At 37.7% G+C, this 18,135-nt stretch overlaps 1 protein-coding gene across 4 annotated transcripts in view; it reads right to left on the bottom strand.

The window, feature by feature from the left end:
- LOC139456585 (clathrin heavy chain 1) overlaps positions 1 to 11,585 on the bottom strand; it is a 41,015-nt gene extending 29,430 nt beyond the window's left edge. For all 4 annotated transcript variants that reach the window (XM_071238376.1, XM_071238378.1, XM_071238377.1 and 1 more), the window contains exons 1-3: positions 11,393 to 11,585; positions 1,526 to 1,733; positions 855 to 1,004 (exon numbers count right to left, since the gene is read on the bottom strand). In XM_071238376.1, coding sequence (XP_071094477.1) covers positions 855 to 1,004; positions 1,526 to 1,733; positions 11,393 to 11,434 — 400 coding nt within the window. In that variant the 5' untranslated portion in view covers positions 11,435 to 11,585. The remainder of the gene's footprint in view (positions 1 to 854; positions 1,005 to 1,525; positions 1,734 to 11,392) is intronic.
- Positions 11,586 to 18,135: the final 6,550 nt, after the last annotated feature.

Here is an 18,135-nt window from a genome sequence, read left to right as displayed (position 1 = left end):
GCTGCACTTGAAAAAAAAGCTCAGTCCTGAGTACTAACATAGAGAGACAATGTCAAAATTAAGAATAATCCACTTGCACAAAGGAGACAATTAACAGCTGATGACTTTTGGGGGCAAATTTGAAAGATTGATCATCATGATCATCAGCTTGAAAAAGCAATCAATGACAAATTCATTGTCGTTCATGAATGAAAATCGAAAAATCATACAAATAGCGTTTCTTTCTAGGTATCCTGAATGTAAATAACAGCGTTAGAAATTGGCACTAGTCCTTTCGTCCAAACTCTACAATAGATTAGGCATCATAAGGACTAGTTGAAATTTGTCCTTTTTAAGGGTTTTGCTATGTTATCATTATAAGGACTAGTGGACTAAAATTTTACTGTTAGTTTCTAGTGCAGAAATACTAGATAAACTAGATGATACTTGTCAAAACTCTGCAACACAAACATATCTACTGAGAAGCACTGCAACATAAACAGGCCTTGGAATCTGGTATTCATCATCGTCTCATTATCATGTACAAAACTGGATATATTTCTTGGCAGTTGTGTTTTAAATCTCCTTTCTATTATCATAAATACCCTGTACCCATTCTTTTTATTAATAAAGAGGATCTACTGACACTTATTGGTATCATATATTCGTATGTGCTTGACATTTATTCCTGTAAGGATTTTTGACAGAATGGACAATTTACAAGATAGTGGATAAGATAGAGGGATGCAACAACCACTTTAGTTTGGACGAGTTGGCACTAATGAACACAGCACAAAGTTCCAATTAATCAAAAGGCTTTAGTTTTCAATTTAGGAATCGATCATGAAACCAAGATCACATCACAAGATACTGACCTTCCATGCTCCAGTGGTAGATGGCATTGTCTGTGACGAGACCGATGGTGTTAACACTGATCCACTTCCAGAAAGTCACTTCATCTGTCATTGTGTGGGCCTTCATTTTGCTCTTCATCTCAATGTTGAAGATCTGAAGGGTCTTGCCAGCTGTACAAGAAAATACATACAAGATACAGAACTCCTGTCGTGGTTGAAACAATAGTATGAAATGTCACTGATGTAATAATCATAACACAATATGTGAAGGATGCCCACAAGTCTACAATGACAGCACAAGACCTTTTCTCTTTTGCTAAGAGAGCACTTTTTCAAATATTACAAAGTCAATAACTATAGAGCTATTTTTTAACTTTATTCCTACGTTATTTCCCAACAAACCAAATACACACTTTCCTACAGAAACATGTACGCCAATCTATACCTATGCCTCATACTGTCTGAGACAATAGCTACTCGGCAGAAACTCATGTCAAGAAAAGTTTATCTTGGTCTGTCAATACTACTTAACAATTCATAGTTTAAGATACAGATCGTCCAAAACCGACACTAAAGAACAGATACAATCCTTCAGACTAAGCGGTAAGTGCACTGACTACACATGTATCAATCAGAATCATTAATAATTCATCACTCCTGTTCTTGATAAAAGTGTAAAATGTCAGTCGTACCTTTCAGTGCAATAACTTTGCTTGTGGGGTTCATGATGGCGGAGTCTGCCGATATGGGTCTCCGGATGGGGTTGGCCGTGTCATTCATGTCGATGATGACAACTTGTGCCGTTTCCCCCACCTTCTCCCGTACACAGATGTACTTGTCAGACTCCATGGTGAGGGTGCTGAAACCAATGTTGGCGGCGTTGATGCCAACATTTTGGAGCTACAAAACAAAGAAGCAGTGTCAGACGATGAAGCTGAATAAGTGTCTTACAACAAGCAAGGAGTTTTAAGACTTCTGGGAACTTATTCCACTCCCTTCTGGGTCCTAAATCTAATGCAACTTAACCGGACAGAGGACAAAACATTTACTAGACAGAATAGCATTAACATGTACAGATGTAAGAACACCCAACAAAATCCTGAAATTCTACTAGCCCTTGGAATAACCTTAACATTAAACAACATGACTCAGATCAGTGGGCTAGAGCCAGGTTGCATCCCTGTTAATAGATTTCTTGCTTAGACAACAAACAAAACATACTTGTGTTCAAGATTATTTATGATTCAAATGTTTTTCTCACAGCTGGAAACGGTGGTAAAAAAAAACACATTTATCATTTGGAGAAAAATGGTATCATTCCACAATTTGTGTTGCCGTAGCTATTTTGGCCTACAAATTCGAGAACATCAGTCATTAACAAGCCATCTGTGTAAAAAATTGTATATTATATCAAATATACAAATATATAAAAGAATCCTAGTTACCACCACATACTGGGTACATATTGCCTGAAACACAACTATGTATTGGATAGCCTCAGCTGCAATGTAACAAAGTAAGGATAAGAATTTATGGATGAACAACTTCTTTATTACAATTAAGCTTGATTACAATTGCTTGATAACGGTGTTAGAACCTTCACAGAAACGTCGCTCTTAATTGTAATAAAGAAGTTGTTCATCCATAAATTCTTATCCTTACTTAGTACTCCAACTTCTAAATGCCTATCAAAGAAATGCAATGTAACAGTCTGTATGAGTGAGTTAAGACATTATTGATGACATTATTCTAGGCAGCAAGAATAAACATTTGCCCTTGGAATAAATACTCCACTCATGAAGGCTTTTCAAATAAAAATTATTATTTATAGAGAGCATCAAAGCTTCTATCAATGTTTTTAAACCAAACTGTGATACTGACACAAAAACCTGAATTCCACTGGCCTACAACAATGACCTACAGGAACATAACTAGCTTAGTCATACACAAAACTTTCAGCTGTTATCATGTGTATGATTAACAGCAATTACAGCCATTCTCTGGAGAATGTCAATGTTTGGATGTCAGTACAACTGTCTGCACTATTACATGGACTGCATACATTCAAACATAAAAAATTAAGCGTCATAAAATTGTTCATTCAATGTGTATGATAAATGATAGATGACTCAAGACATTATTCTGGGATGCTGGGTGTGCATGGAAAATTATCAATTGACCTTGAAAGTCATGATCTACTTGCCTGAATATTATAAAAAATGTAAGTTTCCAAAATGCTCAAATTCTTAAGCCCATCATGGTATCTAAACATACTGTAGTCTAATTAAATGCCCTACTCCACCAACCTACACCAAGACCAATCAAGTAATCTATATAAGCTCTCATTACTAGATAAAAAATGTACATGAAAGTTCTTATTTTCTTGAGTATATTACACATATTTTACCGAAAACAGCAGTGCAGTAAATCATTGCCTTGCAATTATCGAAAGGTTTTTAGTTTCATCAGCATTTGAACTAAGTTTGTTCTCTAAAAACATTAATCTCTTTTTGTATTGTTTTAATAAGCAACCCCTTCATAAATTTTACTGTCGACTTATTAGGCAGAATACGGTAATCAAACTTGCAGCCAAGTTAAATTCTATCTCAGGTCAGTTTATTTTTGCTGGACAATCAAGATTTATTGGAGAGAATAATTAGAACATAGCTGATCAAAATCAACGGCACATTGTGTTCCCACAAGTTGAATCAAATGGACATTTCTAAAATTAGGTGGGCAAATGTCTCTCATGCACTCTCTACACTCAAACACTGCATAATGATTTATACAGGGCTCAAGACTCTTTTTTGGGCCAGTGACATTTTACTCACATGTTCACATTCACATTGGGTATTGATAGTTTGTTGGGGCTATACAGAATATCTTTACTCCATTTGGTATAGTCTATTGGTTATTTTGAAACCAATGAGAATTGCCTAAAATGCTGCTGCAGGAGATTGTTCATATTGCATCTGTTCATATGCTGCCCCAAGTTTGTCACATGTTGTATCATCTCACATCAGCGATATACGTCTAAGTTAAAATGAGTGACACGTTGTGTTTTTATGCATCAGTTACTGTAAAGATATACAGGTTTGCAAGCTGCATAGACTGCACTGGGCAATTATGCACAGTTGTTATACTACTGTTCTTTTTAGAGTTTTCATTAGTCCTGCGCCATGTCTGTGGAATTCTTATTTTTTAGGTATTTGTTTTTACTAAAAGCCTAGGCAAGTCTACATGGTCTAGAACAAACTAACCAAGTCTAGTTTGCTTGATACCACACAGCAGAAGAGAAAAGGTTCTTTAAAAGAAAAATAATAATTATTATTTTCATGAAATGTTTTCACTGACTAGTCTAAGTTTTCATGGGTATTTGTATGTAAGCAACTTATAATTAGTTTGGTAATGGTGATATATTTTTCAGCTTATTTGGAGTTCTGTTTATACCAATCTTGTAGTGGGTCAAAGTATTCGGTGAGATAATAGCAGCTCTGAACTTGTGATCAGGAGAATGCAAGCTTACCAGAACAGAAGAATATCTACAAATCACAACCTGTCCTAAACACCTCTCAAATGCCATCAGGAATCTGTTTAAATGATTTTACTATCATTCTGGGACAGAAATTAACACACAATATGAATACAAGACCAAATAGTGAAAACATATAGAAGACATACCAAACTGTCCAAAACTCTACTAGCCCTTAGGATATATTTAACATCAATGAACTGACTTGGCCTAGCAGGAATTTCTATGTCATTGCACTATCACCAGTATGGGACCTTGCTTTTAAGAACCTACGAACAGCACCAGACAACCTGCACAGTAAAATATATGCCTTTAATTGTCTTTAAGAATGGTTTCCAATCTAAAAGTGACTATAGGCTATTTATAAAATTGAAATACCAGTACGGGCTGATAAAGAGCCTCGCTGCTGGCTGATTGATTAGAAGAAGCAGGTCGGAGTGGGACAAGATTCCTGCAGCCCTGCACAAATCAATTCCGCCCTCAACTCACAGAACAATGTGCTGCGTCAGTTCTGGTCAGTGGGAGCATCAGGAAGAAGTATTCAATCAAAGACTTCACTTATAAATCAGTTTGGTGTGGACAAATAACCAATACCACAAGATTCAACATGTCAGAGGGATAGAGAAACAAATCTTAAAAATGTCTTTATAGCAGGTATGGAGAATACACCTTGAAATTGTCTGAGAGTAAATATTAAACATGTCAAGTGCAACTGTATTTCATTTACATGCACATACCATTTTCTACATGCAAATCACATTGTGCAATTCTGGCATAGCGTTAATACACTGAAATCATTAGCACTTTTGTTTTTGCTCTACTGAAATAAAAAATATAACTTCTGAAGAACAAAACTATGTCACACTGAAAAGCCAACAGTAATTGGTCTAACATTACTCATGCATGTAGTTAGGTTTCTAAAACTTAAAGAAATCAATACAGTTTAATACTTAGTTTATTTTCATTAATTGTTACAGAAGACCTTGACAGGACATCATCAATATTACTTCTGAATGCACCATGACATCTGTGATTTGTGCCAAAGTCAAATGACAACCTTATTCCTTCATATATCATGCACGAAAAAAGTTCAACATCTATTACTCATGAAAATTACTGTGTGAGACAAGACAAAAAAGATGGTAAAATGCCCTTTGATGTAGATTTATGTGCCTTCCTGTTGACATATTCACAAGATTTATAACAAGTTGATCAAATTGTTTAAAAACTTAAGACCTATCGGTCACACGATACAATGCTGATGATCTAGAAGTTACAAATTTGCATTCAGAAGTTCGTAGCTAATAAAATATACTGTCCATGACCTAATAAACATCCAGTACTTGTTTTTTCTTCAAATTCACAAATGTGTGCCTAACTAACCGCAAACACTCCATGACTTACATTAATGGGTTAAGATGGGGTAAAACATTGCTACATGCCGCTGGCTTACATTAATCGTAATATGTTTTCTCCCACTAATGAAAAGAGCAAAACATTATGATGAATATCCCACATGGAAATGAATAATGTCTGACAACATCCAAGCCGTACAAACCCATTAAAAACATCTGTAAAATATCAATCATAAATCAAATAAATTTTACTACTTCTGACCAGCTATATTACGAGACCAGTGTTCCCAAAATATTGTCAAGATTTGTCAGGCATGTTATATTTCCGATGGAACATGCCAGTTGCAAGATGGCTGATTGATCCAATTTCCATGTCATAAAGCATGACTTACTGATGTGCTAATGTCGGCCATTATAACTAATAGTGCCATGCCCGGACCAGCCAGTAGTACGCAGAAATAACGTACTACTCAAGTTATCAGGCCATGCTCATTATGTGGGTGTAGAATGGATTTCTATCACTGCCTGGAATGGCTGAGACTGGTGGAATAACTATTCATGTAGCTATTGATCTCCCTACACTCGACTTGACCCAAAATCTCCTCACTGTGCGATTAATCATACATTATTCCTCAATAGTCCTTAATCAATACATTGACATTCTAAAACCGACAAGCTCACTGTCTTTTACTTGTGTCTGTATCCATGTTGTGTAAGCCTCACTGATGAGGATGGACATGTGATGGGAGGAGCCCATCTTCACTCACACTTGATTTCACTACACATAATCAGAAATAGGAGTTATCACAGCTCTTTTCACAACAGACTGGGAAACAGAAATGATAAACTATTTTACATGCAAAATTTGACCAAACCAACCAACATTACCAATGAAATCAAAAGTCGGAAGGAAAATCATTTCCATACAATGAAATAACATTGCCCACATGTGAAATAATCTACTGATATTTGCAATCCATCTTATTCCACATACATTATGCATCATTTAATGAATACATAACACTGTTGATAATAATCATCACTGATCACTTTTCTGTGCACTGGCATGAATTCCAAGCTTTTGACAATAGCCAACTTTTGTGATGAACATTTCACTCAGATCATATAAAGTAAATATATTTCATAATGCTTGAAACACTGATGTGTTCTTTTAGCAGTTTACTGTATTCAGCACTTCAAAACATCTTTTTAGATGATATGAAAATATGCAGATGCATTCATTATGCATAGAAGTCCTCCACATCAAACAACACTTCTCTTTTTCTAAATGATCAACAAAGACATTCCCTCTGGGACAAGCTATGCTTCAACTCTCTCCTGAGGATTGCACAATTCTCAAAGATGATGAAGCAACAAAGACCAAAGAATCCATGTTGGGTTTACATTTGTTGTCTTATGCGGGAGAGCCACTGAATTAACACTGACTTCATCTATGGTTAGGCATCCTGGACATTTTACCACATAATGAAGTAGATTAAGGTTTGCATCGTCTGCAAAGGAATCCTTTTGAACAAAGGATTTATAAAATCAAGTCAGACCTATTGGTAATATAAATAAGGTTATGGTTCTGATTACACTGAATATCAAAATAGGGTAGGTAGGTAGGTAGGTAGGTAGGTAGGTAGGTAGGTAGGTAGGATTGTTATTTAAATTTTAAGTTAAGAACTTGCCATGCAGTAAGTATTTTAAGTTCACATTGACCTTTCACCCTGGTGAGCCATATCAGTTGTCTTGACTGCATAATGACATCAGTCAACATTTTCTGTCATATGGGTAACTTGACACTCAGGATTAAAAATTAACCTTGAACATAAATCTGAATAATATGTTGGGTTTTCTTGCTTAGTAGCACACTCAGCAACATACCAGCTATATGATGGCATTCTGTAAATAATTGAATCTGGACCAGATAATCAAATGATGGAAATCATGAGCACTGTTCCACGCAATTGAGCTACGATGACATAACCATTAACGTAGTCAGTGATTCTGACCACACAATCCATTCAGCGTTAGAAATTGACACTAGTCCTGTAGTCCTTGCCAAACTGTCCAATAGCTTAGGTATCATAAGGACTAGTGGAAAATTGCCTTTCTTAAATGTTTTGCTATATGTTATCATTTAAAGGACTAGTAGACTAAAACTGTGAGTTTCTATCGGTGCCATTTTGTAGCTTCTCACAAGCATAGGTTGCTGGGGACCTATAGTATTACCCACGTGGGTGCCTGAACAATAACATATATATATAGGAACATCCCTAAACCATGTAAAAAAAAAGCCTTTTGATAAGGGATACCTAAAGGTATTTGGACATTGCTAAAGCTGATTTACTTGTGATAATATTGATTGGTTGCTTGTCTGATTACACATGAAATATTTAAACTCCAGATATAATGCATATCGTGCAAAACGCTAGCTTAAAATATGTGTCCAAGGGTTTATGAGGCAGGAAACTCTTCAATGAATAACCATCAATGAACAAGATTAAAGTGATTCCTTATACCAACAGTCAATGATGATATTGATTATTACATCAATGAATGAGAGTAATGAACAGATTTTCAGGTAAACAATAAATCAATGACTAGAACGATAATAAAAGAGAAAGTGAATGAGTATGGATTTACACCACTTAAGCAGCATTCCAGCAGTACCATAGCAGGGGACACCACACAGACACAAATTGAACCCATGTGGGGGAATTGAAACCAGAAAATAGGCTTGACGAGCTAATGCTTTAACCACGAGGCTTCCCACCACCTGATAATCAATTGTGTCACATAATATAATAGACATGTTCAAATGGACATCCTTATACCAGTGTTGGCTGAAGAGCGCGTTTTTGCGTCTTGGACGCACAAAAATAAGTTTGAACGCACCTGCGTAACATATGTGGGTCTCGTGGACGCAGTGACTGGGGCTATATTAATTTCATATCGAATTGACACTGTTATCGTATATCAAAGACGTACGTCTTTGCGTAAAGGTATTTGTTGCCAAACAAGACAGCGTAGCATGTTGATTAACACTTCCGTTTGCTAAACCAAACCAGTTTCATTATTCTCTCCCTTTTCATGAAAAATACCCAAACCGGTTTCTTGACCTATATCTATTGTCGGTTTTGCATGTATTAATTTTCAGTATGGTCCGTAGCTTTGCATCAGCCAATCAGGTGCCACATATTAAGCAAGTCGGATATAGTCATAATTAATTTAGCTTGCTGATTGGTCGAAAATATCCTGACCTTGTGTCAAACTAAAAATAGCCAGGCACATCAAGGGTATATACTTCAGAACGTGGTAACAGTGACCCGCGAAATCGAGCGACCGTGTAGGATGATACGCTATGTTATCGAGGTAGTTCATTTATAATGGATCGTAGTGGGGCACGCTTACAAACTTATCAAATATGTGATTCACAAAATGTTTGGATTGATTGATGCTGATTTTCTTTACCGAGTTCGGTAAACAAAGTACCTGTCATTGGTGAATCTTACCGCAGTAAGTAAGGCTGTGTGGATTATATGGTATATCACTTCCTGTTTTGAATTTTGCATACGACCGAGGTTTGGTCAAGGGACTTCGTTTGAACAAATGGGTTCTTTTTCTAATCAATTTTGAATGGAGGAAGGGGTAATTCCACTTCAAAAACATCCCAGGAACTGTCATAAAAAAAGTTAACGTGTGTACAAGTAGCCGTGACATACCGCTACGAGTCCTGTATTCGATCATGCGATGAAATATATCGTGCTTAGATTTGCATAAGTAAACAGTCGACAGGTTGTGTGGATTACGAGATTATCAATACCGCGATACTGTATATGATAAAGAATGAATGCGAACACTTGAATGTACAATGATGTAAGCATTGTTTTTATTTAGCGGACTCTGAATATTTAGTTATTCTACAACAGACTTATCAAGCTGATAATAATTCAGTCTCTTGTGAGTTGCAAAACACATTTTGCCAGGACCGTTATTGGTGTAACTGACATGTTTAAACATTTATAGCACCTGAAACATGTTGACTAGATTTATCAAGGAAATGCTGGATCCTGAACATACTCTTACTAGAAAAAAGTTCGATATGCCAATTATATTTTCTGCCTCATTGATCATTGTCACAGTTACAACATGAACTCAATACTCAGTACAGTAGCATCAGAACAGCCATTGAACTTAACTGAATCCATAACTTCAAATCATTGGTAGATCTCGGTAAAAACATTTACAAATTTTTGTTTGGGACCCCTAATTTTATGATGAAGGGGTCCAAGTGACCCCAAGAAAATTTAAGCCAGAGCAGACACTGTTATACATACCACACTGATACGCAAAGGGTTTTGGGCTTCAAATACAATCTTAACAGGTCATCACTATATGTTGACCTCTAGTAACATAGATATATCTTTCAACCATATCATAATGAGGACAAATCAGATCCACATATTTTGTCTGTTCAAAACTTGACCTCCTGCTGTTGGTCTATTACCTTTTGACATTATCACGAATAGCCATGTTAGTTGAGTTACATTTTGTATACAGATTAATAACTAGACATCCAAAATCATGTTCAAGTGACAAAACTATACATAAATAAGGGGTATTAACAGTTCATTTAGTTTATATTGACCACACACTAGTTACCCAATCAAAAACTTTCAAGATTCACATATTTGACAGACTGGAAAAATTCAAAAAGATTCAACAATACAAACAGTATTCATGATTACTGAATTATATTAAAACCATTTTGTTACAAATAATGCAAGGAAATTGAACACATTCACAGATACATCTGTTACTGAAGCCATCATGACTTCAATTTGATAGATCACTATTACTAAAAGCCTAATGCCATCCTAAAAAGCTACATCAGAATATTGTGGCTTCCAAGGACAATACTATGTGTATAAGTTTTGAATAAATCTCCTAAATTACATACACCAAAGAAGAAGTTAATGCATAACAATTAGCAATGGGTCAAGGTACATTGTAAAGGGGGTGGAGTTGGATGTCATTGACACCAATAGGCTATAGCTGAGATGAAAACTTCTATGTATGAAAATGCATGCAGACAGCCTAACACTGGCCAGACACAGCAAGGCACCTTATCAACAACCCTAGACTAAAAACACAGAGGTAATTTTGGTAATTGACAAAAATAACTAATGACTCACGCCCCTTAACTAACACGTCTGCTGCATTTAAGAACAATATTCCTATGTGAAATTCACAAGGAGAAAGGGGGCGTAAACATCTATTTCAATATAGCAATCTACATTTTCTGGCGTCAATATTCACCGTCCTTGTTAAACAGAAAAGGTGCATGTGGCAGTATGTGCGTAAAAATATGTGTGGTTGAATCATAAAATCGTCTTCCGGTTTCTCGTTTGGAATCACACGACTGCCAAGTCATCAACACGAGAGTCGATTTTACCCGATCGTAGCGAAGAGGGAACCGATAAGAAAGCCACTATACACCAGAGCTAGATGCATTAGTGATTACATACATGATCCAACATCATCATAAAAGAGTTGACAATACGATTATGAACAATTATAACCTAGACAGTATGTGTATTTGCACCTGGCTGCCATCATTAGGGGCGTGTAACGCTGAGACATCACCACCGGTATGACAGACTCACCTGTAGATGCTCCTGAAATCGGATGGGAAGCAGCTGCGTCATTGCGCTTCAGCAGATGCTCGGTGTCTGGGTGTGCACCAGGTGCTGAGATGTGTTTTGTGTTGCCAAATATCGCCCTAACCGTTGATGACCGGTGCCTTCTACCGCTGACCGTCTTCACTTATCTACAAAGATGGCTGCCGCCGTGGAGAGGTTCTGCGCAAGTAGTTCCGGGAATAGCCATAATAGTGATTTCTTTGAAACTATTTCTCAATGACAAATTACACAAGACGTCTGTTGGTACCCGGCAAACGGGAGCGCTCTTTGCAAATAAGTAATTTATCATGCTGTTTAAAAACAAGTTTGAGTTATTATCTGAAATAAATGAAATTTAGATAAGCAAAAAAATCCATTTCAATTACAGTATTACATTCTGTAGATTATTTTCTTCCTTTATTTTGTTGAGAAAGCTTACAAGGATAAATAAACAATTTACACACCACACAGTGTTAAACCGAATAAACCGAAGAAAAACTGCGCGCTGCCGGCATTAACAGCTGGTGTTGTGATAACTGCAGGAGGTGCACAGCCACCAATTAAGCTGATTAATTAATCCCTGAATGGTTACATAATCCCATCCTGGTGTTTACTTAGCTAAAGCGTTTATTGAATCAACACGATAAGGCATTTAGGTTTAGGAATTTGTGTTTGATACGAACTAGTTATTTCTTCTTTACCTTTGTCTTCCGCCCTGTAAACCGCAACTGTTTTACCTATTAATTATCGACTCGGGAAATAAAAAGAATGGGACGGTATATTTGCATTGCCAGGGATAAAATCAATGCCTCATATTCCGAAAAGTACACAGTTTTGCCGTTAAATGAATATATATTTGTAACAATATTTGCTATAATGCCTCTAATATTTTCTCCGTTTTATTATTGACTTACTAATATGAACTAGTCGTTTTGTAGAAATTAAAACTCATACAATACATGAAGAGAAATACTACAAAATCTCTCGAAGGAATCTGTCGATGCGATATTATAAATAGTATCTTATAAATGCAATTAGGTAGAATTCTTGTATCTGTTCTTATTAAGTTGCTCCCTTGCGATATATAATATGTTTCATATATAATTCAAACACACAACAAAAGCGCAACAATACAGACACACGTAGTCACCCTTGAGAAATTACTTCCGCGTCGTCCGAGAGAAGCCCCCGTGAGAGATATAAGTTGTTAGGTAAATATTACCATTCTTATTTTCTACCAAATTAGGATGATAATTCATTTTTTATTCGAAAAGTAGACAAATGACTGTGTCATTGCCCCACTGCAAGTACTTTTCATTATTGTTAACCCGATAAATGAAAAAACTGTACTTTCAACGACACCGGTAAGCGAAAAGGGTACTAGTTCCATAATAAGAATATATCGTATCACTCCGCCATTGATGGCGTCATCGAGGTTATCCGAGTCTCGCAACCAATCAGAAGCCGAGTTCACTAACAAGAGCTCGACACGCAAATACACCCACTTGTCTCTGTCATTCGACATAGGGATCTTTTCCGTACCAATGTGGAACATTGGTATTATTTTTAGAATACTGCGGTCGATAACAGATTACCAAATACAAAGCACATATCGAAACGCATTGTCGGATACGAGACACGTGTTAAAAAAAAGGTTTGCCGGAAGCGGATCCCAAATTATTTTGCAAGTACGTACGAAAATTATCACAAAGCAGAACATGCATGCCTGCAATCGATATAAACAGAAACGATTAAAACATAAATTCAAGACTCGTGGTTGTTGTTCGTATACCTTTCTGCTGTTTGAATATATAGTTATCTTTGAAATCTAATCTGTTAACCCATATTATATATATATATATATATATATATATATATATATATATATATATATATATATATATATATATATATATATATATATCATGGGGGGATACAGCTTTTTTGAAAAGGTGGGGTGCACAATTAAGATCTATTTATTGTCTTTGGTGGTAATTTATACAGAAATAAAGCTTTTTTTCGCCATAAATAGGTGGGGGGGTCGCGCACGTATCCGCCCATGTATATAAAACACTGTCAAGATACACTTGAAGTAGACAGAACGAAGTACATCCGTAGTATGTTAGTATACTCAGGACAGAGTGACGTAGTAATCGTTGATCTCGGGTCAAACTTCAAACAAGTATTTCCGTACGGATAAAAGTTAGCAACAGTTCATTGTATTAGTGATAACCAACAGGAAGCACGGAACATTAACAAATACTGTAGTATATGCTGTATACATAATGATGAAAGTACATCAACCGTTGCATGTACCCGTGAAGATCCGGGGTAGAAAAGGTCTTCTGCCACCGATGCTTGCCGTAAAAGGCGACCCTACTTGTCGTATGAGGCGACTAACGGGATCGGGTGGTCGGGCTCGCTGACTTGGTTGATGCCTGTCATCGGATCGATGCTCATGATGCCAATCATTGGATTGTCTGGTCCAGACTCGATTATTTACAGACCACCGTCATATAGCTGGAATATTAGTGAGTGCGGCGTAAAACAACAAACAAACCGTTGCATGTAATCTAGATATATATACGAAGCATACTAACTGTGTGTTTGTGTTTTACGGGGATTTATTTACCGAACATTTTGTTAGTGTGTTCGTTTAGGATAATTTTCTGTTTTGTACTTTCGCAACAAAGCATGTTTAAAATGTCAAACTACTTAAAATGTTTGTCGACCCGTGAAGGTCTTCAGCAACCCATGCTTGCCGTAAAAAGAGACTGTCGTAAGAGGCGACCAACGGGATCGGGTGGTCAGGTTCGCTGACTTGGTTGATGCATGTCATCGTATCCCAATTGCGTGGATCGATGCTCATGATGTCAACCACTGGGTTGTCTGGTCCGAACTCGATTATTTACAGGCCGCCGTCACATAGCCGGAATATTGCTGAGTGCGGCGTTAAACAACAAACAAACAAAAAATAAAATGTATATTAAAATGGCCTATCATGCGACACGTAAAACCTGTTGGACAATATAATTCAGAAACGAAAGGAAAAGTGTATGGTTACAGTAAATCGTCATATTTATAGATGTTTATGAAAATCAATACTTCTAAAGTCACCTAAAGTAAATAGTCATATCAAATCAAGATTTTTGAAACGTGACACCCTCACGACGATAATTCCTGGACGTAATGTGAAAGACGAGCAGCTGTCTTTCGAGCGCTCGCATGGGCGGAACTGGGAAACCATCTCAATGTCCTTTCGTTGAAGGCCTGTCAATACACGAACTTGTATACTTGCATAATTATACATGGACGCGTTTGTAAAGTGATTCACCGTGTAGCAAAAGGTGACCTAGATTGCTACAGCGATGCGTCAACTATAGAGGCGAAAGCGGATTCAGATATGATAAATGTTGTTATATAAATATGTAAACACATATATCCGTAAATTGAATTTAAAGTAAGATAGTATATGTCTTAAATTAGCGACATTCAAGGCTTTTAAAGAAAGGACGACGTAACATAAATTCTCGTCACAAAAGTGCAACCTTTACAGGATCACTGACCGTAAATAAATGGGAGTGGCGTACATAAAAAATGAATTCAGCGTTTTCATGTACACTTATTATGTAAGAAATACGTAAACGGCTCATTTGATAAGGGGAGTATGCGATTGGTATGAAATATATATGCCGTGAAGAAAGCAGGAGTTTATACGAATCATTTAGAATTTGTTTGTTGTTTAACGCCACACTTAGCAATAGCCCAGCTATATGTCCCAAGTGTCGGTAAATGATCGAGTGTGGACCAGACAATCCAGTGACTGACATCATGAGCATTGATCTACGCATGTGGGATACGATGACATGTATCAACCGAGTTAGCGAGCCTGACCATCCGATCCCGTTAGTCACTTATACTACAAGCATGGGTTGCTGAATACTAATTCAAGCCCGGATCTTTGCGGGAGCTTATAGATAATTATATATAAAATTACCGTATATGATGTGGTCAAGTTAAACAATTTCCCAGTTTGAATTGAATGGGATCTGGAGTAGTCAATCGTTGGAAAGAGTGAGTGAGTGAGTTGGTTCTAACGCCGCTTTTAACAGTATTCCAGTTATATCGCGGCGTGTCAGCTAAATGTGTGAGGAAAGCCCGAAGTGATGCAGGTCTCAGACGTTTCCCACTTCGGTGAGAGTACGGGTATGGTGCTGACAAACCTAGAAACAAAATTGGGGCGAACCAGGATTCTAACCCACAATCATAGGGTTCTGGCCTGCCCAAGGGACGCAACTCGAATCGCGGCGCCTTAGCCGACTGATCCCCCCGTGCCACCCGTTGGAAAGAACCTGTCCATAATGCAATTTTAACCGATTTAATTGCAGAATGTGTGTACTGCGCCCAGTGTCTGAAACTCAACCGAGTAAGCAGAGAGCCTTAAGGTCCAGCACATTTAAAAAATATGAAATTTATGTTTATCACAATACAATACTTAAATAATGCTTAATAAATAACTACTTAGATAAACTGCAGGTCGTAAGGCCCTGCTGAAATTTGAACCTATCAGCCCGAGAACAAATCTCGGGCCTCGGGCCTACGGGCCGTTGTCTATGTTCGAACACTGACTGCGCCACAAAAATAAACTTTCCAATGTTGTTGGGTCTCAGTTTAATTAGGTCAAATTCTCATTTTACATATATCTTTCCATGTTTCTTAGACATACTGAACTTTACAGGATAGTCATACACAAAAACGTCAATGGTAGCGTAATTCTTTACCTTAAGTATACCTTCCACATATATAGGTCATTGGCAGATATAATATGGGTGGTATACCTCATAGTTATATTATGTATACGTCAGCAATAAGCCCGGGTGTCTAAAGGTTAAACAATAACCTGACTGCCTGTAGAGGCGCACATTCTACCTTCAATACTATAAGCGTATATGCTATACTCGCTGTCAAGTTGCACACAATACGCGCCCGCCCCTTCCTGTGCTTCCTGCTAGAGCAGTATAGACACTTGTGAAGCACAACCAGCCAGCCGTGCCAGTGTCATGTATATCCAGCATATTCATACATGTGACCCGTGAAGATCCGGGGTAGAATAGGTCTTCAGAAACCCATGCTTGCCGTGAAAGGCGACTATGCTTGTAAGAGGCGACGAAGGGATCGGGTGGCCAGGCTTGCTGACTTGGTTGATGCTTGTCATCGTGAGAGGCGACTAAAGGGATCGGGTGGTCAGGCTTGCTGACTTGGTTGATGCATGTCATCGTAAGAGGCAACTAAAGGGCTCGGGTGGTCAGGCTTGCTGACTTGGTTGATGCTTGTCATCGTATTCCAATTGCGTGGATAGATGCTCATGATGTCAATCACTGGATTGTCTGGTCCAGACTCGATTATTTACAGACCGCCGCCATATAGCTGGAATATTGCTGAGTTCGGCGTTAAACAACAAAACAAAACATGTAATTATTGTACATACGTTTAAACTTCGGTTCTAAGCGGTTAATCACGAATAATTAACCATACGCGCATGTCTTTAGGTTATCGCCACTAGAAATCTTTCTTCTGTGGGATGGGATTCCCAGCCGTCCATATACGGCGACAGATTTCGCCGTGTTGGGTAGCGTCCCTTACTCGTTTCAGGATTCGTACTGATCACGGTCGTGGGTTTCACTATGCAAGGCGGTATACAATTCCACGGTCTGTGTCACTTCGGGCTCTCCCATATTGAGGTGTGTCACATTACTGAAATAATGCTTACGTTGGAGTAAAACCAACTAGAATTCATGTTATCAAACATACATCCGCAAGGTATATGTTGTTTGCTCCCATTTCACGTGCTAAATTACAATACAGAACAGATGCGCATTCCTTAAGAGTAGTATTCTTATAGCCAATTCCATATAACTCTCAGTTATTAAGTCCGTTTAAAACAGATTTTCCTGATCTAACGTTATTCTATTCGAACATCATACCTTCTTGTGGAAAAGTAGATACCTTAATTAGAATTGGTACCACTCTTATATCTAGAAACGGGCCTGACTCAGAAAGTGTTGTGTACCTGTATGGGACCTGTTAATCACGGTGAAAAATAATATATTTGCGCATATCGTATATGCATAGCGTCTGAATACATATACTGCATGACGTCCCTTTCGGTGACTGCCATACGGGATGCCAATGAGTAGATGTTGTTTTACGGCGCAGCCAGAATAATCCATTTATATGACTAAGGCCTGAAATATTCGAGGCTGGATCAAATACAGAGAACGAACACCCGATCCTAAGTGGTTGCCGTAGTCTTACGAGCTCCGTGAGGATTTCTAGTTACAATAGATTCCCAGTAAGAAGCAACCGAATGGATTGGGTGGTCAGGTTCGGAGACTTTGTTGATTGGGTGTCATATAATACCTGACGTCGTGGAACGTTGCTCACAATATCGGTCACTGGATTGTCTGGTCCACAGACCGCCGTCATATAACTGCAATACCACTGAGTGCGGCGTTAAACACCCCCCCCCCCAAAAAAAAATATTTTTTTTTTTAAAATCAAGCCTGGGAACCTATTCTATATTTTGTTTCTTTGTTTTTTAACGCCGCACACATCAATATTCCAGCTATAAATGTCTTTCGCCAATGATACTATTCCATTTGACAGTCATTATGTGAGGAACACGGTTACAGAAAAGTATAGAGAGGCGACTAACAGATCGGGTGGTC

The sequence above is a fragment of the Haliotis cracherodii genome, unplaced genomic scaffold (assembly GCF_022045235.1).
Source record: "Haliotis cracherodii isolate W230 unplaced genomic scaffold, xgHalCrac1.p SCAF_11, whole genome shotgun sequence".
Taxonomy (NCBI): Eukaryota; Metazoa; Mollusca; class Gastropoda; order Lepetellida; family Haliotidae; genus Haliotis; species Haliotis cracherodii.
This window is presented reverse-complemented; position numbering and strand designations above follow the sequence as displayed.